This window comes from Gopherus flavomarginatus, chromosome 4 (assembly GCF_025201925.1).
Source record: "Gopherus flavomarginatus isolate rGopFla2 chromosome 4, rGopFla2.mat.asm, whole genome shotgun sequence".
Taxonomy (NCBI): domain Eukaryota; kingdom Metazoa; phylum Chordata; order Testudines; family Testudinidae; genus Gopherus; species Gopherus flavomarginatus.
In genome coordinates this window covers 107,740,541-107,765,549 of record NC_066620.1, presented here as the reverse complement: position 1 = coordinate 107,765,549, position 25,009 = coordinate 107,740,541, and the positions used below count along the sequence as shown (strand labels likewise).

At 40.4% G+C, this 25,009-nt stretch overlaps 2 protein-coding genes across 4 annotated transcripts in view; one reads left to right on the top strand and one right to left on the bottom strand.

Annotated features, from left to right (window-relative positions):
• Positions 1–46: 46 nt before the first annotated feature.
• PEX3 (peroxisomal biogenesis factor 3) lies at positions 47–24,415 on the top strand. Of its 2 annotated transcripts, none has more exons than XM_050949792.1 (12): positions 47–196; positions 4,406–4,537; positions 6,828–6,909; positions 11,292–11,335; positions 14,261–14,385; positions 16,583–16,649; positions 16,751–16,805; positions 17,098–17,266; positions 19,571–19,641; positions 20,895–21,017; positions 23,007–23,103; positions 23,587–24,415. In XM_050949792.1, exons 1-12 carry the CDS (start codon positions 124–126, stop codon positions 23,668–23,670), a joined length of 1,122 nt encoding a protein of 373 aa, XP_050805749.1. In that variant the 5' UTR covers positions 47–123; the 3' UTR covers positions 23,671–24,415. The 2 variants fall into 2 exon arrangements, with proteins under 2 accessions (XP_050805749.1, XP_050805748.1); XM_050949791.1 differs by lacking the exon at positions 47–196 and adding an exon at positions 337–527.
• The window catches only part of FUCA2 (alpha-L-fucosidase 2), a 34,556-nt gene continuing 21,265 nt past the window's right edge, over positions 11,719–25,009 (bottom strand). Inside the window, exon 7 of one of the 2 annotated variants that reach the window (XM_050949659.1) lies at positions 11,719–11,891. In XM_050949659.1, coding sequence (XP_050805616.1) covers positions 11,856–11,891 — 36 coding nt within the window. In that variant the 3' untranslated portion in view covers positions 11,719–11,855. Of the gene's footprint in view, positions 11,892–17,874; positions 18,211–25,009 lie in introns of those variants that run through there. The other variant, XM_050949658.1, reaches the window with a different exon arrangement.

Below are 25,009 nucleotides of genomic sequence, written 5' to 3'. Positions count from 1 at the left end.
GCCTGGGCGTGTCGGTGTCTGCGCGCCCGCCTCCGCCCGCCCCTCCCGGCGGCACCCGCGGGGCTGAGGCAGCTTCTCTCGGCTGGTCCGGGCGCGGGGCGGCCGGGCTGGGCTGGGGGCAGGATGCTGGCGTCCCTGTGGAGCTTCCTCAAGCGCCACAAGAAGAAATGTCTCTTCCTGGGCACCTTCCTGGGCGGTGAGTGACCCGCCCGGCCCCGCGCACCCCCCATCCCCTCGTAGGAGGCGGGAGCGGGAATCCCCCCTCCCCGCCCATAGAACCGTGTCCCGTGTGTGTCTCAGGGCCCTGCCCTGGGGGCGGGGGCGCTGTCAGATCAGGGCGCCCGGGGCAGTGCAGAGGCCCCTGCCCAGCTCGGGAAACATGAGTCCCACCCCCGCGGCGCCCCCTGCGAGGGACTGGGGGGATCTCCCCGGGGCTGGAATCTGCCACCTCTTCGGGCAGGCCGCTCGGCTCAGCCTGGAGCCCCTGCGTGCCCGCTTCAGGAACATCGCAGAGAAATCGTCGTTGCGTACGTAGGGTGGAAATGCCTCCTCTCCGCTCCTTGTCCTAGGCTTTCTTGAGAAGCTTACGCCTTGTAATTGGTGCGGCCTAAAACCTTTTGTAGTATTAACTTGAAAGGTAGTTTTAAAAATATAATCTTGTGACTGGTTTGGATAAGACAAGTACATGTTCCTATATAACTTTTGGGGGGAAATAACTTAAACTGATTAATTATGAATAATATTGGGCTGCAAAACCTGTGCTTTTAAAAAGCACAGCAGATGGATCTGGCTTTTACATGGTAGTTATTCTTTGCAGTTATATGGAGAAGATGATGGCACAGTAGCCAGTGAGGCAACTCATATTTTAAAATATTTCCCTCCTGTTCCATGTTTATTTTCATAGTGATTGAGTTTTACTAAAGTGTTACCAAGGTCCATAATCCCCCTGTTGCTGGTGGGGAAACTAAGAGGATCAGCTGAGGCAACCATATAAACAAAATTTTTAGGCTGTACAACACATACCTTGAATTATTTAAGTTTTTTATGATAGCTTAACAAAATTAATGCTTCAACATTGGAAAGCCATTACATGTTTCGTGTCGTCCTTACAGGTACTAACTATTGCAATAATTCAGTAAGTTAGCTATGTATTTAGCTGAAATGCGCGTTTGCCATCACTGATAAAAACACCGCATGTGCTCATTTTAGCCTGTCATGAAAAATGCATTGTCCCAAAACTTAGTTAACCCAGTTGACAGGCAGTGCCATTTATGCCACCAGGATGTTGACTGCACCTATACTTAAATGTCTGAAAACCAGGAAATATAGAGTTTAGTTACACACAATAATCTGTTCCTGCTGTGGGGATTTGTGCTAGTCTGGTAGTGTACCTAACAGTACGGTACAGGGCAGAGGTAAGTGTGAGTGATATTCCAGATGGAGTCCTTAATACAAGGGTTAAGGGCTGGTAATACCTGGCAGCAAGTGGTCAAATATAAGAACACTAACAGTTTCTTCTGCTGTACCCATGTGTTGTGTCCCCACAGTGCTTTATATTTATCTGGAAGGATAGACATCATCCGTCAAAACAGATTGGGCCACAAACAGCATATCTACACTGCACTTGGGAGGTGTGATTGCAGCAAGCATAGCTGTACCTGAGCCAGCTTTGACACAGCTGGATCTAGCAGGCCCTGCTCCCAGAGGGCATCTCAGAGCTATCGCTGCTTGTACCTGGTCCTCATCCCAAGAGAGAATCTCAGAGCCACTTGGCTAACAGCTCTGCCTTCCTCCTGGCTCCTCTATTCCCCCCATAGTAGAGCCCTGTAACCCAACGGACCTGACTACAAGTGTTGGGGCTGGGTCAGTTGGGGAAAAAACTGGACCTTCTGGGGGTGTGGTGGGGTTCGCACAGTAGTGACTGCCTGCCCTGCTCCTGCCAGCTGCCTGCAGTGCAGAGTGAGAGACTGTGGAGGAGTCAGTTCAGCAAGTGGTGGCAGACAGCAGGAGTTACACAGCCACTGTTGCAAGCATCCATTGCTGCACTGACCCTATGGACAGGGGATGGCTGACTCAGTTTTGGGGGAATGGGTCAGGGTCAGGTCGGCAAATGGCTCAGCCCTCTCAGGGTTGGGCCAGGTAGGCTCGGGTCTGAATCAGATCTAAAGATTAGGGCTGAGCAGACCTGTACCTGTAGGAATGTAAGGGCCATGGGAAGGAAATAAAATGAAAACCTATGGGCTATGAGGAGCACATCTTCCTGCTGGAGAGAGCAAGGTGGAGTAGATGGGAGCCTCATACTTCATATTCCACACTTCAGGAATAGGGTAGAGATAGGGGAATCTGCAATATAGGAGGATTACTGAAGTGGAGATGAATACAGCATGACATAATAGCTCTGAGACACGTGAAGTATCCCACTTATCTCAGTGGGTGTTTTCCCTTTCCTAAAACCTATCCTAGCCCCTTTTGTGAAACACCAATTTTAAGGACAGACAATCACTATGCGCAGGTCAATTGTAGAGCAGTTTGAATATTAAAATCAGCTTCTTAGTGGTGGGGCAGGGGGAAGGAGCAGCCTGTGTCTGAGGAACCCCTTGACAAAATGACTCCAACTTACACCCTAACTCTATCTCTGTCCCTGACATGGCACAGAAATATTATGGTGGGGTACACTGGGGCAGGCTCATATCTTTATTGTAAAGATAGCTAGATTGACTAAAGATTTTCAGCCTTGAGTGACATTTAAATACTGTTTGGGTTTATAATAGTAACCTGCTTACTCTTTCAGATATTTTCTTTGTAGTCTGTGAATCTTGATTCAGTTGGAAAAAAAGTGTAGATTTGTATTTACAGCTTTGTAAGTGCACTGTAGCATCAAGAGGAATTTTGAGTCAAAATCTGAACTTCTGTGTACTGTTATGTGATTCTCTCTTCAATGAGAAGAGCTGTATAAAGAGAATTAGTGTAGAAAAACACAGTATGTAGTCAAATAGCAGTGATGCTTATGGAAGTAGTGGTGATAATACAAAAAAATTGTACTCTGGTAGGACTTGCATACCTCCAAAACAGTGTATTAAAGACCTGAATGCTTTGGATACATTTATGTCCTCCAAAACATCAGTTTGGCTGGTGGTCTAGGAAATTTCAGCATTCTAAAGTTAAGGTGGTGTTCATGTCCAAGCTCAAGTACAGTGAATATAAAAATAACGTTAACTATTGATCAGTTGGGGAAAAGTTATTTAAATCTGTCAATGTCATGACATGAAACAAGTGCTCAAAGACTTTTTAATAGAAACATAGCAAGAACAGTCCAGGAGTACCCCTGAAGTCTGGAATCTTGTCTTTGCCATTAGTCAGTGCTAGATGTTTCAGTGGACAGTGAACGCCTGTATAATGTCCTCTGCCAATTGTACCATACTACCATATTATAAGGTAAGGGGAGATTTCTTCTTGATCCCAGCGGCTGGGTGTCTTAGGCTCTGATCCTGCAGTGTGTTGTATATAGCAGAATCCTGAAGCCAGTAAGGGCTTGCCTACACTTGAAATGCTACAGTGACATTACTGTAGCTCTTCAATGTATGCACTCCCTATAGTGATGGGAGGAGTTTTCCCATCAGTGTAAGTAATCCACTTCCCCAAAAGGCAGTAGCGAGGCTGATGGAAGAATTTATCCATTGACTGGCACTGTCTACACCCGGGATTATGTTGATTTAACTGTGTCGCTCTGCAGCGTGGATTTTTCACACCCTGAGTAACATAGCCAGGTCTACCTAACTTTTTAGTGTTGACCAGGCCCACAAGCGGTTGATAGCCATTGTGATTTTCCTCCCAGTTAGAGACTCGTCTACACTTTTAGATGCTGAGGAATTTATTTCTGACTTTTTTTGCTACCAGGCCCATACGAATATCTAAACAAAATATTTTTGTCTAAAACTGAGCTATCCATTTTATTTTCTTTTGTATCTCTCTCTTTCCCCCTTCTTTGGGTTTTATGCATTTAACTTTTCTCACTCACCCTTTAGTTCTACCACACTCTTGCATTTGTGTCTGCTTTTCATTCTCCAGTCTTTTTAAATATTTGTTGTTGATATTGCAGTAGCACCAAAAGCCCCATTGTCAAATTGTGAGGAATCTCTGTTTGGAAGATTTCTTCTATAAATTCAAAGCATTATGTCTGGCATTTTATTTTCAACTTGAAGTTCCAGCTTATAATAGTACTGTGGAAAAATTCCACCCAAAATAGTTGAGACCCAGATTCTTAACCACAACATCATATGCTTTTTCATGTTAAATATATATAGAGAGGTCGGTAGTAAAACAGAACAAAGGGGCAGAAGTAGGAGGAGCTTAATGACATTTTGTAAAGTCACTTGTTGTTTAAAAAATGTATATATCTTTATAGGAGTCTACCTACTGGGAAAATACGGGCAGAGGAAAATTAAAGAAATCCAAGAAAGAGAAGCAGCTGAATATATTGCCCAAGCACGAAGGCAGTATCATTTTGAAAGTAATCAGAGGACCTGCAATATGACAGGTAAGGCAAGCAAATACATTTTTCTGATGAGAAGAATCCTTTGGGGATTTATGCAATATATTTAAACCAACAACATGGAAGGAGAAAATTAACACAGCAGCTAGTTAGAACTCAGAAGCATCAGTGTTGAATAATTGTCTTATAAAGGCATAGTTCAAATAGTATTATTGGGCTCTATAATAATATAGTTAGATTACAGTTTTTGTAGGTTCAAGATTCTCTAAAGTCCCTAAGCAATATCTTATTCAAGAATAAAGTGGTCGCCAAACTAAAGGGGTGGGTAGATTTACAGCAAGCCACCAAGAGTAATAATATAAACAAACTCTCAATAAGTTACATAGAATTAACTTGGCAGATAACCTTTAGTACATCCAGTAAGAAACTTTGCAGTTTAATAATTCCCTAACTTTGAAGATAGACCAGTAAAAAGGTGGAACACTAAGGTGGTGGTGATTATTCTTGTAAAACAGCATAATCTATAGTTTAGAGATGGGGAATTATTTATTCACAAGTGGTTCAAGGTTATTTATATAGCACAGGGGTGGAGCAGCATTTTTTTTTTTCACTCTTTGTAGTGCATAACAGCTCCTTGGGTTGTTGAAAGTGATTGAGGATGTCAAGGGTGCTCGGGAAGCAGTCTGGACTTTTAACTTAACAGAATCATAGTACTGGGTTCACTTTACAGAGGAAATTAGGTTTTATTTATCCTGCTCATCCACCACAACTAAGTACCATCTTTGAGGTTTTTTGCCTTTTTTTTTTTTTCTTTCTATGTGCATTATCATTATATACTGTGTATGTCTGTCTTTCATTTTATCCTCCTCCTAACAGGATAGGAATTTGGCGCTGAGATCTTCAAAGATAAAAGGAAGTTGGCTCCCAATATCCCTTTTATGTGTTTCTTGTTTTAAATATAAAACAGATCTCGCATATATGCAGCATCCTTCCTCTTTGGAAACAAGCTCAGTGTTTTCTTTTCCACTGAAGAAAGACAAATTTTAGTTTTGGGTCAGCTACAATATACGTTTTAAGATTTTATATATCAAATCATTAGATATCTCCTACTTGTATGTTAAAAATAATGACACGAAAGAGTAGCACTAACAATTTGTGTGCAAGTTGGCATCCTGAGCACTTTGTTTGTGTTGGGTTCTGTTCTATTATCTTCCTTCAGTTTTTTTTCTTTCAGATACATAAATCCTTGAGGCAGTGACTGTTTTCTTATGTCTGTAAAGTACCTGGTATACTTTGAGTTCTACTGCAGCATAAATTATAATAATTTAAGCCCTAAGAACTATGTATTTGGTAGTTTGTGTGTCGTAGTACAGTATTCAGTTGTGAATCAGCTAAAAAGAGGAAAGATGCCCCAGCGGTTGGGGTCCTAGCCTAAGATTTTGGAAAACCGAGTTCAGTTCCGTGCTCTACTACCTATTTCCTCTGGGATCTTGGGCAAGTCACTCAGTTTCCCGTTTTAAAACAGGGATAATATCACTTACCCATCTCCCGGGGCATTGTGAGGATAAATGCATTAAAGATTGTGAGACACTCAGATACTACGGTACGGTAGGCTATTTAAGTACCTGAGAGAGAAAAAGGAGGACTTCGAACAAAAGTCTAACTTGACCAGCCAATTAAGCCTCGCACAAAATGTAGCCAACTTGGGAACTAGCCCGGAGTTGAGGTTTGTAGACCCATGCACTTGACAAACAGGGTAAATGCAGACACTAGGAAGTAGGAAATACTCTATCTGGAGCTGTTGTAAAGGCTGTTACTAGACAAGCGGAGCAGGCTCTGATATGAGCGGTTAGATGGGCTGATGAGAATTTGTTTCTTCCTATGCAAATAGGAGTTCCCAATCAGTAAACAGAACAAGCAGGGGCTTTTCTGAAGCAAACCATCCCTTTGATTTTACATACTGTTAAAGTGACTAAGTAAATTTGACTGCAATGTTTCTTTTTTGATGTAACCTGAAAAGGGCCTGCCTTAACCTCTAAAAATAGTGGTAACAGATGGGTAGTGGCCAACCGAGTTTGATTTCCACAAGGTTTATTGAATTATTGTTTGCTTTTGTTAAACTATGATTGAAAACCTTATATCTTATGGTCATGCTGTAGTATACTTTCAGCCCCTTCTTTGTATCTTGTCTTCCTTCCAGTCTCACACGCCTACCAGGTGTGTTGTAAATTAGGAAACAAAAATAAATATTCTTAACTATTGGAGGGGAGGTGGGTGGACACACTTAGGCTGGCTGTTTTTCTTTGTTTACCAACTTATTTTCTTTTAATGATAGTGCTGTCAATGCTTCCAGCACTGAAGGATGCCCTAATGCATCAGTTGAATTCTGAAAGCCTCACATCTTTACTGAAAAATAGGTAAGAATGTTTTGTAGATTGTCTAAGAAACTATGCAAAGTGATTTTTAGTAACAAATTTTCCCTGATTTGGGCTTTAAGTGATGCATTTGCAGTTTAAAGAGCATGAGAGATTTTGATTCTCTTAGACCCTTGAATCAACAGTCTATTATGGTATTTGTATATCACAATAAAATGATTATTAATTATGTAGTTTCGTGTGTATGGCACTTCATCAACATTAGAAGAAAAGACGCTTGCCCTACTGCACTTAATCTAAGAAGTGGTTCCCAGACTTATTCCGCCGCTTGTGCAGAGAAAGCCCCTGGGGGCTGGGCCGGCTTATTTACCTGCTGCGTCCGCAGGTTTGGCCAATCACGGCTCCCACTGGCCACGGTTCGCTGCTTCAGGCCAATGGGAGCCGCTGGAAGTGGCAGCCAGTAAGTCCCTAGGCCTGCGCCGCTTCCAGCAGCTCCCATTGGCCTGGAGCAGCAAACCGCGGCCACTGGGAGCCACAGTCAGCCGAATCTGTGGACACGGCAGGTAAACAAACCGGCCCAACCCGCCAGGGGCTTTCCCTGCACGAGCAGCGGAACAGGTTTGGGAACCACTGGTCTAAGAGCTCTAGCTTCAAGAACTTATGTGGAATTCCTGCTGAGGAAGTGCTTACAGGCCCCATGTGAAACAGGACAGTGTGTCTTTTCAATGAGTTGCTTACACTGAATTTGTAAATTTCTGTAATTTTATCAAGGTCAGGCATGAAAAGTGAAAAGTATGCATGATAGCTTTCCAGCTGTAATCTTGTGGAAGAAGTGAGCTATTAGAAATGAATTTAAAGTAGAACAGGTAGGGGGCATGTTCTCCACTAATGAGTAATGCACGGTTTTAGGGACATACCTCTACCAATTGTGGTGGTGGGTTTTGCGGCTGATATTCCCAACCCATTGAATTTAGGCTATTAAACAGCCATCAGGTGGCAATGACTTCTTTACATCTGATCTGGTGTGTATTGGAACTAGTGACCTAGAAAGGGAAGAACTACATAGCACATACCCAATTCTGACCTATCCAATCCCTTCATTACTATCCGAAGATGCTGTCACTTACATTAATGCTACAAGGGAAGCATTGTAGCTACCAAATTTCACCACAGCAACTTAATTTATTTTTTTAAGCAACTGGAAAGGCTTTTTCAATAGTTCAGCCTTAATGAACTGCTTAACCAGTCGTTGTCTTATTTAGTTACATTAAATTGCTAATTTTTTAATGCTATTTAAAATGGTTATCAGCCCCTAAGAAATTGACTGATAGTAGATGTTCTAATAGAGTCTTAACTGTAGTTGTTAGCTGCCAAAAAACAGTGAAAAACACTCTACGTTATTTCAGTGCTGATGTGTTAATTTTATACATCGCATTAAATCAGTAATTTTGTCACAGTAAACTATGATTTTAAAACGGAAATGTATTGAAGAAAATTTTAAGTAAATTAGAGTCCCTTAATTATGCATATCAATCAGGTTTATGTCCTGAACTAATCAGCAAAACAAGTTTGGCTACTGCCCTGGGTGTCCTTTGCTTTAAGGCAAAGATGCACAGTAGCTGAAGTCATACTGTAGAGTGTATTCATGAATCAAAATTGGTCTGTTTCATCTAATAGGTGATTATTTTGATAAGCCTGCAGGTCAAAATGTAAGTGAGCTCTGAGACGGTAGTGAATGGAGTTGGTTTTCTTCATGCAGTGGCAATGGATGTGGGAAAGGGCAGGCCAGGTAGTAAGGTAGTTTTGTTTTTATCTAAATTTCTGAATTCAGATGTTACATGTAATGGCTAATCTCTTATGGAGAGAGCTGGGCAGCCAGGTCACAGATATTAAGACCATCTGGAATTCTGTACAATAGCTTGCCAGCATGAATAATCTTTTGGGATCATGATGCAGGTTAGGGTACATTCTGATCAATTGCTTCCATTTAGCTCACTGGTGCAGAGGAAGCATTGAATTTCATTTTGCTTGGATATAGGATTGTAAGTTGTTTTGTTTTGTTTTTGTGTGGTTTTTTTTTTTTTTGACTGGGTTGGGTATAAAGCTAGAGTTTTTCAAGTAGCTACATATTCTTGGGCTCTGCCCAGAGATTCAGGGATGCTTTCTAACCTTCTCCTCTGGCGGAGATAGATCAAACTTCTTTAGTCCACAAAGTGGTCATTTCGACTGAAGGAGGGAAAGAGAATACACAGCAGGCAGATAGAAAAGACCACTGTTTCCTAACACTACTGTCTTGTGCCATGTAAAGAAGCAGAAATGGAGATTTCAGTTCTTGATGTCCCAGAGGATACATCATCTTTCTGATATTTCAGTGTGTTAAGATTGTGCCATGCCTTAGTAAGTCTGCTGAAATATGAAAAGCTGGACAATTTTTTTTTTTTAGCATTGTTGTGGAAAGAAATTCTTCAGTCTTCCTAGGAAACTGACTCTGAGAAGAAGAAATATCAGATAGGAGCAAGAGTATTCTGTTTCCATCTTGGTCTCCTTTCTCACACCAGCACAATCCTGGCCGTTGTGACCAGAGAAGTGGTCTGCCGCTGTATTCCTTGCTCAACACCTCCCATCCTCTAAGCTACTCTTTTACAGTGTCTTCCCTAGTGAACAACTCCAGTGCTTGCTTCTGCTGCTAACTGTGGCTTTCCAGAGAAATAAGAGTAAAGTTGATGTGATCCTGGTAAGTTTTGCTGCCTCCCACAGGCTTCTGAGTAGCAACAGTGAAAACTGACATGACTGGTCAGTTTTCAGTCTTCTGTCACTTGATATTGGAGGCGTTTCCGAAACTTAAAACAACCACATCAGTTTCCACTGAAAGATTATCTTTATAATCACAAGCTCTAGAAACAATTTTTCTATTTAGATGAAAACAGATTCTGCAAGAGTTGGTGGCATTGGTTCCTCTTCCCCATCCCATTTGGCATGGAAAGTTTTGTACTCATTATATACAAATAGACAAGTATATTTTCAAGCCCTGTAATGTGCTGGCTTAAAGGAATGCTCTAGTGTGTGGGGGTTTTTTTATGTAGGATTTTCTTTCTCTCAATTTTTTTAAAACGTAGTTTTTTAAATAGTTGATATATTTTGCAAAACAGAATAAAGTGTGAGTTGCTGTTAACATATGCCATAGTATTCCTCTCTCTTCCTTAATGTGTGTCTCCATCTGTCCACCAAAGTCATAGATTTGATAGCCTGTTATATTTCATTCAGTCTGTTGTATGATTTCTACTAGAGAACTGAGCAGTTGATTAATATTTTAAATAAATACCAAATTCTGTGTGTTTCTTCTAAAAGGATAAAAATGCCCAAAAGTGTTGAGAGCCAGACCCGTGAAGAACGGTTAATTGGGGATCAAAATTGATAATTTAAATTTTATTATTTTACTGGAATTTCTTGCAGCCTGACTCAAGAGTAGATCATTGTTTCCTACATAAAAACAGTGATATTTATGTAACTTTTCACAGCAAGGAATTACAAAATACTTTCCACATTATTTTCAGGGATCATTTCACACAGCACTGAAATGCTGTCATCTCTGGGGTGAAACGCAACAGCCATTCTGTATCCGCAGTGCTTAAAGATAAGCATGGGTACATGAGGAAGAATTAAGTTTATAAAAAGGTTTAAATTTGGCCAAGACATTGGAGATAACATGCCTGGTTAAAAAAAAAAAAAAAGCGGGGGTGGCATTTTCTTTTCCACAGATGTCCCAGAGGATACATCATCTCTGATATTTCAGTGTGTTAAGATGGTGCCATGCCTTAGTAAGTCTGCTGAAATATGAAAAGCTGATCAGTTTCATCTTTCAAGCTTCAGTTTCATCTTTAAAAATCATCAACTGTGCTCCCTAAAGCCAAACTTGGCAGTGGCTGGACTTGGAAGAAGGAATAGGACCAGTGAGACTCTGGTTCTGTAGTGCACTGCACTGTGCCCACTCAGAGCCCCATTAAGTCAGTGGGGCTCCAGGCGGGCCTAAGTCTCTGGATGTGTGAAACAAATGATAGGATCTGGGCCCATGTCACCAACACCACTTTCTGTATCATCAGGGTTTTCTCTTTAAATACTGACTCACTAAGGTTATAAACTCAGACCAGATAATAGAGCTACAGAATCCAGATTGCCAAAAAAATTAATCTGGTACATGAAAGTTGTTCTGAAAAACCTCTAGGATTTTGTAGTTCTTTATTATAGACACACTTCTTCCTGAACTACAAACAAATGATGGTGGACACAAACTTAACTACAATAATTATTGTAGTTATATAAACTTGCCTTGCAGCACTGTTATTTCATTTCATTTCATTAATACTTTCTAGTATCTTTTTGAATGTAAATGTTTTTAATATTTTTCATTATTTCTTTCCCGACAGGCCACCAAACAAGTTAGAAATATGGGAGGATTTAAAGATAATAAGTAAGTCAAAATGAAAGATTTTTATGTACATATTATTGTAGCATAATAAGCCTGAAAAAAAATCTTTTTTCTTCTCCTTTAGAATATACATATCCATTTAAGTGCACGGGAGTGGGTTGCTGTTGCTTTGGCAAACGTTGATTATATAGTCACTATTTTACCACACTTCATAGCAACATTATACAGTAGAAGCCATCACAGAAAGGTGCTACGGATAAGAGTTTGTATCTCTTTGGAAAGTCATAGGGTCAGAGGCCAAGCTGAAGTATCTCACTGAGTCTTGGAAGGCTGTAAGACCCTCATGAAAATCTGAGAAGAGTGGAATAACAATGTAGAAATATGCATGCCACGTCTTCTGCACCATTGTGAAAAATCTCCAAAATAGGTGCTCAGAAACTACTGCAATAGCCGCAGCATAACAACCCGAACAAAAAAAATACATCATTGCTCCTAAAATGTTGGCCAGTTGTACATATTATCAGCTGTTGATTTTGCTGAAGCCCAGGCTTATGACAGAGTCTCATGTCATTGTTGACATATGAGGATTCAGCAAACGCTGTAGGTGAACACATATATGTGAGGTCAGACCAATATGAGAATCGCAAACACAGTTACATATGGGACAAACAAGATTGTCCATGACCAGGGCAAGCTGTTGTATCCTTGCTCTATAGTGTTCAGATTTTTCACATAAGATATTAAGGTGCCTTGCTTTAAAGCAGTTAATGACAACATGACAAAACTGCTGCCACCTTGCTCTGACATGGGCTGTTGCTTCCCAGTTGCTGGGTCAATCTGTCATGTTTTCAGGTTTTTTAGTGTATCTTTATATTATTTGTACTTTCCATCATTAAACTGGATACCTTGCTTTAGCTGATCATAAAGTATGGCCTTGTGTATTGAGTTGGCCTACGAATAAAATACCCAGACCAGGGCAGCTGAACTTTTCTGAGCATGCCTTCAGTGCCAGACATCAAACAGTGATTAAGGATTTCAGTATTGGGAATCTCATCCCACTATTTCATCCTGCAAACAAACTGAAGACTGAGCACATAAAACTAATCAGGTTACATAATGTGACAGCAATATGTTGCCTGTTTCTTGCAATCATATAAAAGCTTTTTAAGTATGACTGTCCAATAGACATATAGCTTAGATGTCTCTGTCACTCCATAGGCAATATGATAGCATTCCAAATGCAAACCTGGCCTTGGTTATGCACTGGGTAATCTCATAACCAATTATGGTATTCGATGATGGCATACTCCCGAAGTAGCAAAACTTTTCCACTGACTTGAGAGGAGCGTTCTATCTGCTGTTGATTTTTTTTTCTCAAGTTCCATAGTAACTAATCATACCATCGGAGCTCCTTGTTTCATCAGTGTATGTGTTTTGGGGTAGAGGGAAAGGAAAGGATGCCATAGTGTATTGTGACAGACCCAGGACAGTGGGATACAGGAGTCTGGTAGAGGGCAAATATACTGGTCACTGGCTGAGTAGTTTTCTGTTCCCTGAGTGACTAGAGCAGGGGCTGCACTGGAGTAATCAGGAACCTGCTAGAACCACTTAAGGCAGACAGGCTGATTAGAACACCTGCAGCCAATCAAGGCAGGCTAATAGGGCACCTGGGTTTAAAAAGGAGCTCACTCCAGTCAGAGAGGGAGAGAGGGAGGAGCTAGAGGAGAGGAAGTGCGTGTGAGGAGCTGGGAGCAAGAGGCACAAGGAGCTGAGAGTGAGAGGGTGTGCTGCTGAAGGACTACGGAGTACAAGTGTTATCAGACACCAGGAGGAAGGTCCTGTGGTGAGGATAAAGAGGTGTTTGGAGGAGGCCATGGGGAAGTAGCCCAGGGAGTTGTAGCTGTCATGCAGCTGTTACAAGAGGCACTATAGACAGCTGCAATCCACAGGGCCCTGGGCTGGAACCCGGAGTAGAGGGCGGGCCCGGATTCCCCCCAAACCTCCCAACTCCTGATCAGACACAGGAGGAGTTGATCCAGACTGTGGGGAAGATCACTGAGGTGAGCAAATCTGCCAGTAAGCGCAGGACCCACCAAGATAGAGGAGGAACTTTGTCACAGTATACATAGCTGAATAGTTGTGCGGTGAGATACCATTGGACCAAGGTTGAATACCCCTTCTTGACTCCTAGCTACTATGTGGTGTTCTGTTTTTTTCTCTTTGCTTCATCTTCCACTCCCATTGGTTCTGTTTCTCTCTCTTCTACAGCTCTCTGATATATGCTACTTTGTCCATCTGGTCCCTTCCTCCTCCCTTCCCTGTTTCCTAGTCCTTTTCTTCTCATGTTCATATTGCTTGCTACTCAGGCAGACTTACTGCCTAGTTGCCTCATTACCCTTCCATTCAGACATCCTCTCTTGCTAGTGGCTGGCTTCTCCAGTGCCAATGCTGGTTCCTGTTTCCTTTCTTAAGCAATATCAGCCCCTACCTTAGGTAGTTAGCAGGCTCTTTGTTATGCTGCCTTTGTCTGAATTGCATGATGAAGTCTAATATAGTGTTCTAAATCTGTTTCCATGGCCTAATGAAGAATGGAACTTTCAATACAACACTCTATTTTGCATTTTTAATTAGTCCAGTAAAACAGATCAGCTGGAAGGGCATATAGTTCAGGTAACGGGCAGTATCTTTTCTTTTAGCAAATTATTTTAATAGTGTAATTTAGCATGTTGCTTTACAGTGAATGATTGTGAATTTTATTAAGCATTTTAGCTATCACTACTGTAAATATTTAGACATGTGATCATCTTGGTTGTGAACTTTCTTTGAGGGGTGTGTGATCTAAGAAAAGCAATGACATGAAAAAATGACTGTAAAAATGAAAGTTGATACTTATTGAGCTCTGGAGAATGCTCCCCTTTGCCCTCCTAGTGATATAACTTTAAAATTATTTCCTTTATGCTCTTTAAGGTTTTACCAGAAGCATTGTAGCTGTGTATAGTACGTGCATGCTTGTAGTTCTTCTGCGAGTCCAATTAAACATTATTGGTGGTTACATCTATTTGGATAATGCGGCAATCTGCAAAAACGGCACAGTAAGTATTTATTCATGGAAATAAATTATTCAGTGAGAGATGAAAGGGTATAACCAGGAATATTGGGATGAAATTGTGGAAAGGAAAATTTAGGCTGAAATTGGGGGGAGGGCGGGGTTATGAGAACTCTTCTGGTATTAGTCTATGGAATAGTCTCTCAGTGGAAGTAGTGATAGTCCTGTTGCTTGAAACCCCTAAAACTGGGCTGAACAAAATACTAATAACCTTATCTAACCCCCTTTCTGAGCAACACAGGTCCAAACTGAGAGGGTTATTTGTTATTAAAGACCCAAGTAAATATACACTTATCTTATTAATTTTCTGAGATATAGCAATATCAGTATGGACAAATCGGCCTGTGGTAAGTAATCCAGATGCAGGATTTTCGTGCCCAGTTCCTCCCAGCATATAGGCAGGCTGCCCCAAGTTACAGTCTCCCACAACTGAAGAAAAATTATGGTTGGCTAATTAGAACACTGACTGTCTAGTCACGTTTTCTGACTCCAGTTGTCCCTTGAGGCTTCCTGGCTGGATGTTCTTACTGGTGTTTCTAGATCATGGAAAACAGCTAGCAAGGTAGCAGATCTGGTTTTCTTTTCTGTGTTGTGGCTGTCACCAGCAGGAACAAATGGATCCAACTACGGTGTCAGATAAGATCTCAGTGAGCTACCGGATGGCTGCTTTAAAAGCGTGAGATGTGGGCATTAATAGTTATCTGAGTGCTCCTCTGTATTGTTAACAGCTCCTTCCACTTTCCTTTCTAGAGGAGTCATGAAGGGACATGGTGGCCTCTTGAGACAGGCCTGGGGGCTTAAGAGTATCCACTTTCCAGTGAGGCAGCCAGAGACAGGGCCGGCTCCAGGCACCAGCACAGCAAGCAGGTGCTTGGGGCGGCCATTGGAGAGAGGCAGCACATCCAGCTCTTTCACCGCAATTTAGCAGTGGGTCCCTCAGTCCCTCTTGGAGGGAAGGACCTGCCGCCGAATTGCCGCAGAAGAATGAAGCGGCGGCAGTAGACCTGCCGCCGATCGCAGCATCCCCCCCGCCGCTTGGGGCAGCAAAAACACTGGAGCCGGCCCTGGCCAGATATGGTGGAAGTCAGGGTCCAGCTGGTCAAATCTGAGGTGGTTTTTGGGCAGGGAAGCGTAGAGGAAGAAGCACTTTCTGTTTCTGCCATCTTCCGAGCAGTGGAGTGGATTGGCAGGATCCAGTCTGAGAGGATGCTTTGGAGCAAAGCAGATGGCCTCTGCTTCATGTCCTGAGAATTTGTTTCACCACAGAGACTTTTAAGGCTTTTGTGAGACTTGAGTTGATGTTACCCCATTCCATGAGAGTGACTTTCCTGAGGTTATCTGAGGAGCAGGGAGGTGGAGAGCCGGCTGGTTCCAACTCTAGCTTCCCCTCTTCAGAAGAATTCCTATCTGAAGAAAGAGTGAATGAGGGATGAGGTTTTTCCTGCCAGTAGGGATGGAGAAGTCATCCCTACAATACAGTGAAGGGAAAAAATCAGGGAGCTTGCCTGCAGAAAGCTCTTTTTGGAGGACAGGTAAAAGGATCCTTTAGGATGGAAGGAAGCAGAAGCCATAGCCTGAATAAAGGGTCTCCTTTTTATTGGAGAAAGGGGAATGGCTTAGAGAGACTTGTCATCTCCTACCTCCAGCATGTCTGCTTGTGAGCTCCTCTTTGAGTTGATTTCCTCTGGAGGTTCTCTTCTTGGGTGTCCTAGGACACACAGGAGCAGTCCTGCTGTTCCTCAGAGTCCCCAGTGGGGCAGGGGTTGCTAAATTAGATTGACTGCTCCCATCTTTTGCTTGGGCTTGTGTGAAGCAATTCTGCACAAGGCTGGGAGAGGAAGGCATAGGAGCAATTCTGCACAATGACCTGCTAAAAAACGGATGTGCTGCAGAAGACATTTTTAGCTCTTCTTACCAATTTTTCTTTGAGGAAGTCTTTGTCCTGCCCTGTTCCATGCTGTGAAACTACTGAGGTCTGGAAGAAAGATGGTGCCTCACCAGTGAGGCAGAGTTGGGGAAGCCCATATATGATATTAGAGGGATATGGTGTTGGAAGGACTTGGGAGAGGAAAATCCACATCCAGAATGACTACAATCTGCACGAAAGCAAAGGAGGAGGACTCATGCATTAATCTATACTAGCGGCTGGCACATCATTAAATTGTTTTTTTTTCATTTTACAGACACCTCTAGCTCCCCCTGAAGTCCAACAGCAATATTTATCAAGTATTCAACACCTTCTAGGAGATGGTATGACACTTGTAAACTACTATTTTTATATCATGCCATTGTATGCAATAGTTCAACAAATGAGACTTGAATAATTTTTGGTACCCTTTTTCTGCCCATAGGTCTGACTGAGTTAATAACTGTAGTTAAACAAGCTGTGCAGAAAGTGTTTGGAAGGTAAAGGTGACTGGTTTTTTCCATCTTTTCCATGGTGGTTGCTTCCAAATAGTGTGTCAGGGATAAAAATATTAAAATGAGGAAACTTTATGATTTGCAAATAGTATCTGAAAATGCCTGATTTATCTATTAATGTGCATTGGCAGGCTTAGCTTGTTGCAACAGATTTCTGGGTTGATCAATATCTAAATATGGTGATTGTTGTTGTTTGAATGTAATTTTGTCACAAGCAAATAAATGAAATGTGCGTTATCAACTCTGCAATTAACATTTTAGTCCTTTATTTCCACAGTGTTTCTCTTAAACATACTCTGTCTCTTTTGGAGTTGGAGCAGAAACTTAAAGAAATCAGAAAGTTGATAGAACAGCATAAAGATTTGTCCCACTCAGATAAGATTGGATCTAGATCTCTGTTGTGTCATTACATGATGCCAGATGAAGAAAACCCATTAGCCACCCAGGTACTTGTTTAATTTTATGTGCATCATTTTTGTTCTATTTTGTGCACCACATTATTGTTGTAGTATGGTAACTGTACCCTTAATGAGAGCTTTTGCCAGTTACTTCACATTAAGTCACGTGTCTTGGTTTCTTTAATCTAGGCAATGTAATTAATAGACTAGAAGAGTTAAGACAGACTTGCTTTTTATTCTAATCTCAATTTCATCCTCCAGCATGGAGAAACAAAGGTTAGAGAGAAGAAAAAAACTTCAGTGGCAATCAGTTGTTTCACTAAAACAGTTTTTCAAACTTTCTGAAGTTTACCAACATCATAGTTACATATGTAATCCACATCTCACACTGAGGAGATTCAGCTCTCAACTTGATATAAAACTACTTTTAAGGAATAAGCTTTCCCCATCTCGTGTTAAATGACTAAACATAAACGTGTTGAATTATTCAACTTCAGAGGGCTAAGGAGTAGAGAATATCTCGCTAAGTTACTCTGTTTCCCAGTAAACTTTCTGAAAGGAAACAGCAGTGATAAAATTAGTGAATGCTTCTGTGCACACAGAAATTATAGAGAGACTTGATGATCACGATTTAAAACTTGGTTTCCAGTTGAACATTTGTTACAATGATTTTATTGTATTACATTTTTGGTTTGACTTCTCCCCCTTTTCCCTGTTGCTCTTACGTTTACATCCTTATTTTTGGTCGTTCATAGGATGTTCACTGTGAGGCTACCTACCCTTAGCACAAGGAAGCCTTGTCTGTGCTTGCCATGGGTCAGCTCCCCAACCTCACTGGCCGTTGATAACACAAGCACTGCCCTCTTGGTCTCACTGTCACTCTACAGATTAGTGATTGGCAAACCCCAAATCCGAAGATCTCCCAGCATCTCCCTGGAGTGTCCAGCCCCTGGTCCACTGGACACTCGCAGTATGTTCAAATCCATTGCTTCCTTCAAAGAAATGGTACACTTCAGTTTACCACTTCCACCTCAGATCACCAGTCTGTTTTACACACAGCGCTTAGATATCTTTATAGTGAACTCAAGTACAGTAGAACCTCAGAGTTACGAACACCTTGAGAATGGAGGTTGTAACTCTGAACAAAATGTTATGGTTGTCCTTTGAAAAGTTTACAACTGAACATTGACTTAATACAGCTTTGACATTTTACTATGCAGAAAAATTCTGCTTTTAACCATCTTAATTTAAATTAAACAAGCACAGAAGCAGGTTCCTTACCTTGTCAAATCTTTTTATATTTACCCTTTATTTTTGTAGTAGTGTATGTTTAATACAGTACTATACTGTATTTGCTTTTCTTTCCTTTTTTTTTTTGGTCTCTGCTGCTGCCTGATTGCATACTTCCGGTTCCAAATGAGGTGTGTGGTTGACTGATCAGTTAATAACTCTGGTGTTTGTAACTCTGAGGTTCTACAGTATAAGTCTATTTCACAAAGCATAGAGATTCAAGTAGCAGCAAGCAGTAGTACTGGAAACAAATGGTTACATATAAAATAAAATCATAATACATGTTCTAGTGCCTAGACTTAATTAAGATGATACTCTCATGTCTAATAAAGTATTGCTCACCCAAAATCTTTGTAGCACAGGCTAGCTGCAACACTTTTCATGAGACTAGAACACTGTCAGTTTGTTTCCTAGGTGAAGGATTCGGTATGTCTCCTTGCACTCCAAGATATACTGGAAGAGATATACCTTTGTCTTTATTCATAAACCAGACACTTTCCCTGCTGTTTGTTTGTTTGTTCTTGTAGATTTTGCAGGCTCTCAGTCCACACCTGATTCGTTTTGCTTGTAGGTATATAATACACAAAATGCAAATGGCCATGGCGAGAGGTGTCTTGCCTCTTGCCTGAAAGGAACATTTCTGAGATATGTCACTTTCTGGTGACCTGCCTTAATTCCAAGACACTGCGAATATAGTTTTCAATATAGCTCCATAAATATCTATATATACATTTTGCAATGATGACGACAACCAGCGGGCTATTACTTGCTCTTGTTAGGGATTTCAAATGCCACCATCAGTCAACTACAGATTTCTGACCCAGGGGATCCCTGTAAAGCACTTCACACCCCCTGTGCACTCTACCAGTTTGGAACCAAGTGGTTCCTGGGTCACTTACTCCCATTTTACTAAATATCTGAAATGAACGCTAGGTCATGTGTATTACCAGCCTGGTTCTGCAGCAGTGACTTCAAAACCACACCATTATATTTGCAGTCTAACTGTATTCCGGTTGCTAATGGAGTTCCTATTAAATTGGATGTTTTGTTTGCTTTTTCTAGGCCTGTGGACTTACAGAAAGAGATGTTGCTACTATTAAATTACTTAATGAAACCAGAGATATGTTGGAAAGGTATAGCGATAACCTGTGCTGTAACCTGTATTAGCATTAAAATCTTTATCATAATTGCAATTTTCATATATGTACCTATGGTGGTGGTGGTTCCCCTCATAAAATTTGACCCTTAAATTATTAACAATATATTAAAATTAATGAGCTAAAGGCTTTTAGGCTGCCATTTTCAAAAGTGCCTAAGGGGGTTGAGTGCTCAAATTCAGTGGGATTTGAATACCGAACTCATTGGGCCTTTTTGAAAAACTAAGCTTTAGTTTTTAAAAACAGAAAATTCTGATTAATCACTGTAAACATTACTAGACACATCACTAGAAATATACTTGCAAGAAATAATCTTGCAAAGACAAGCTGACATGACAGGTCTTTTCACCCCTCATTTTCTGTGGTTCTACAATAACTTGGACAACTTCTCTTCTCTGTTAGATCAATGTAAGTCCAGACTTGTTTCACTGAAATCAGTGGCTTTCCTCCACTTTTACTCTTATGTAGAAGTGCAGAAATCTGGGCTTATTTTTCTTTCATATTCCATTTTTAAATGGATTCCAATTGACACTTTTTTTGCTGGGTTTTAGCAATGCATTAAATGTTGTTCTTTTACAAAGGAGTTATAAAAGTGAGGGATTTTGCATTAAAAATGTTGACAGACATTGAACATTGATGCACTGAGCTATGGCCAGGCTGTTCTTTAAATTGATCTTCTAGAGGTCTTGGGGATTTTATTGCGCCCATCACCACAGTATCTTAGCACTAAGTAAGGATTATTGAAGTTCTAGTTTTCCTAGATTAGTGATAAATGCTTTAGAATGCTTGATCTGCACTGGCTTTTATTCAGCTTACAGGTGGAGTTCAATGTGTTAGTTATAACTGTAAAGACCTAAATGGTTTGGGACTTGGTCTCTCTCTGTGGTGTACTGCCACAATTGAGAACAGCACTGGTGCTCAGGGTGGAATTACCTCAATAGAAATGAGAGGGAACTGCTGGCCTAGTGTTCTGTGCCTTTTTTGGAATTTGGGTCTGCCAGAACCCATACTTGTTAATCTTCTGGACATGCTGCAAATGCCATCTGTTTGGTGAGCTGAGGAAGATGAATTTATGAGCAGTCCTTTGTCTCTGTTATAACCTTTAATTTATGGGATACACATCCATATCGTTGGAGGGGTGCCTATGGGTGTATTTTTAAAATGTGAAGAACTACATATTAGGAACCAGAACAGCAATTTTTAAAAACTTTTTTTTTTTTTTTTTACAGCCCAGATTTTAGTACAGTTTTGAGCACATGTTTAAACAGAGGATTCAGTCGACTATTGGACAATATGGCAGAGTTCTTTAGACCGACTGAACAGGACCTATGTCAGAGTGGCTCTGTAAATAGGTAAATGTTACTTTGATGGTATTTTATGTGTTTTCTGTCTTGATTATGCTTTTGACTTCACAGTAAACTCTGCAAATGGTAATAGATTCCATGGCCCCTGTATAAATGGAAGTAACTGGTGATGAGAAGAATTATAGCACTTCGTAAAGAAACATGGATTTTACTCACTTTAGTGAGGTAGAGAAGTACTAGCTTTGCCATTTTACAGGTTAGAAAACCGCAGTGTAAGCTGTGATTTGACTAAGGTCCCACACAGTCAGTTGCAGACTGTGTGGGACCTAAAACTAGAACTTTGGAGTTCTTGGCTCTCTATCCTGTGCTTAGTCTGCTAGAGCATGCTGCCTCACTAATTATATTCTGATTTATTTAGAATTTACTCTGCTGGTAGCAACTATTGGAACAATGGGAGGTGATACTTCAGGGAAAATACCAAACACACTGGGTGGAAGAGAGAGTTAGTTTTGGCAGACAAGTTCTTCATTTTGTTTTACTTATATTTCCAGATCTCATCAATAACTGGCATGAAGTCAGTCAGGAGTTGCCATGCCTCTCCCCCACCGAATACATGTAGATCCTGAAGTTCTTCTTTTGCGTGGTGTATTATTATAACGAGCTATTAAAAAATCTGGAGTCTAGTGCCTCTTCTAATAGACAGCTTACTTTTTTATTTACTTTTATAATTCTTTTAGCAATAGTTTTTACAAACTCTGAGTTCAGAGTCCTACAGGTGATCCTGCCTAGCCACTGGACCAGACTCATCCCTGTTGTGACTCTATTGTCTGTTTTAATCCTCTACCTCTTAACACGTTCTATCCTCCTTATAAAGCTTGGTTTTAGCACTCTTTCTGACATGAAGTTTCACTCGATTCCAGATGCTTAGTTTAACTCCTTCTGAACTATGTTCCATGTATAATACTGTCAGAGTATACAGCACTGTACAATAATTGGAGTATGTTGAATACAGAATAGGTCCTTCCTGGAAGAGTGGATGCTGAAAGGCAAAGTAGATTTAAAAAAAACCCCTCAGGATAAACACAGAATAATATGGGGTCATTTTATAGTTGAAATACTTAACAGAATAGATTGTGGGCATTTCCAAAGGAGCTTGACTTAATAGCACATCCCTTATAACACTCTTTATGTCCTGATCCTACAATGGGGACCACATAGGCAAACACGTGCACCTAGTGAGAGCCCAGTTGGTTTCAGAGAGGCTCTGCATGTGTACAGGTATCTGCTTATAAAGATCTGTCTCAGTGCAGGATTGAGCTTTGAGGCTGACCGTTAAGGAGGATGTGGAGGGGCTTTATTTCTTTGTTATATTTAGTACTAAGATGAAAGTGAAAGGTGTGTACTTTTTCGGTGAAATCCTGGCTACACTGAAATCAATGACAAAACATCTTATCTGAAAACACCACACTCATCCAGTTCTAAAAAAATGATTTTCAGATGAGAAAAACAGATCATTGTCAATGACAAAAAAGCAGAACTGTGATTTATTTTAAAATGCTTGATAGTCCCCTTAAGTATCACTTATTTAAATTAATACAATTACTGTAATTTTTTATTGCTATTAATTTCCCATCTATACTACTTGATGCCTCACGCTACCTCCAATAGTATTTGGAAGGAGGATAGGACTGCAAACTGACACATCGCTAGTGATATAGTCGGTACAAACTTTGATTTACTATAGTTCTTGCTACATGTGACACACCTATGTTGTTGAATGGAATACAGTCACCAACAGACCAGTTGCTGCTTGTTGTGGTGGTTCTCTATATGTGTGCTTTTTAACAAAAGACCTGATAAAGAACAAATAAGTAAACTTAAAACAACACACAATAGAAATCTGAAACTTACTCTTTTAAGGGTAAAAGAAATGGAAGTGACTTCTTCAGAGTTGTAGCTATCTCAAAGACTTTATATATAGTTTTTGCAATATAAAAAGGAGCTTATGCCTGCCTCTTACGTGTTTTTTCCTTCTAGTCTCTCCAGTGTCAGTCTTCCTTTGGCAAAGATAATACCCATCATAAATGGACAGATCCATTCAGTGTGCAGTGAAACCCCTAGTCACTTTATTCAGGTAAGAAGCCTTTGTACTTAGTATCTTAAAAGTATCCCAAGTCTGCTAAAATATTCATTGTGAAATGCAACATTTTATATCAAAACTATATTGCCCAATTCTCATGTGATGAGTTTTAGTTCACTTTTAAGAAGTGGGAACGACTGGTGCCATTTTAGAAAAGGCTGCCTCTGCCAAAAAAAGGCCTTTCTCTCTCTCTCACTCATCCCTGCCACCTGCTGTTGTCAGTGGGGGTAGGGACGGGGACCAGGCAAGAAGGGAAGGATGGTGGGAAATGGGGAATGCAGACTGATCTCTTGATCAGACTGCCTTGGCGATTCTAATCACAATTTTGGATTTCAAATGTGACAGACCTTTATATTTGAGTAAAAAACTCAACACTTTCTGGTGTCAGACTCACACATGTTAAACATGACAAAGTACTTCAGCAAGAAAAGGTAATGCTTCTTAAACTAGTTATTTTTTACTTCCATCTTCTTCCAGGACTTGTTGATGATGGAACAAATGAAAGACTTTGCTGCTAATGTGTATGAAGCTTTTAGTACTTCTCAACAATTAGAGAAGTGAACTGTGCATCAAAGGGAACAGATCATGTCTTTATATAGTACATCTCTTGTGAATACCAGGTGGGAATTTAAGGATTTTGGTTAATTTCATAATGGTGTAGGATTGCTAGACCTTCAGAAAGAATACACTTATTGAAATACTTGGGAATGCACCCGCTATTGTTTATATAATAGAATTCTGCTTACAACACCTGATTAAAAACTTGTTCTTGTTGGAAGAATTACTATTCACTAAGACTTTGCATTAAGAAGGTTTCAGCTGTATTTAATTAACTCATTTAGAACTACTTTTATTATACACAAAAGGCCAATATTAAGATACCTACAGTTATTAAAACTGACTTGCTTCAGATGTGGTGAATTTTGGAAGAAGCAATCTCTAAGCGTAAAACTCTAGAAACTGCAACAGACAGTAAGATGGGTGAAGTCAGTTTTCTCTCTCCTTCCCCTGCAAAAACTTTAAAAAACCTTCCTTTCCTCAATACTATAAATGCCATCCTGGAGGATTTAATATTCCAGAGGCAAAAACAAAGTCTCTGCCAACTGATGCAAGTACCTGACCAAAGTTCTGGGTGCTTGCCTTCTTGCTGAAGACTTAGAATACTATGATTTTTAGAGGGTCTATTGTTTTTATGCTGTTGCTGAACAGCTATCGATGTACACATTTGTAAATATTTTATCTTAGTTTGTATTAATTTTGATCCCAGTACACTGTCTGTATTGCAATAAAGAATTTTAATGTAAAATTTGTGTGCAATAACTTTACCAACATAAAAGAATGTCTATACCTAAATAGACCACCCTTTTAAAACTTTACGTAGATCAAAATAAGTTTCTCTATATTATAGTAGTCTTGCATTCATTTTCATTAGTTTCCTGCAGAAACTTGCAAAGACTAGAAAAATATAACTCTTTGGCCCATAAGGTAGGACTACTGGAGAGCAATTTTCATGTACATACGGATTTATAAATCCACATGCACTTATTTAAAAACCCAATCAGCATAAGTAAGAGAAACTACAGCAACCCTACTGACTCTGAGAATAGCTAAATGAACCACACAGCACAGATGCATAACATCGATTCCCCACTCAGACTTTTAATATGCCCATCACTATAGCAGAAGTGCAGATTTTGTAATTCAGGCCTGCTCCTATTCACAATCTCCTAAATTTTACAGAGTAGATAATTTTACATGTGAAATTTAGTTAAGATTTTGTGTTAAATTCCTCACCTATGGGAGCTGCTTGAAATACTTACACCTACATAATTTTCCTAGTCTAATGTTACTTGCTGCCAGTCAGACTAAGGCCCTGATCTTGAAAAGACTTATGCATGTG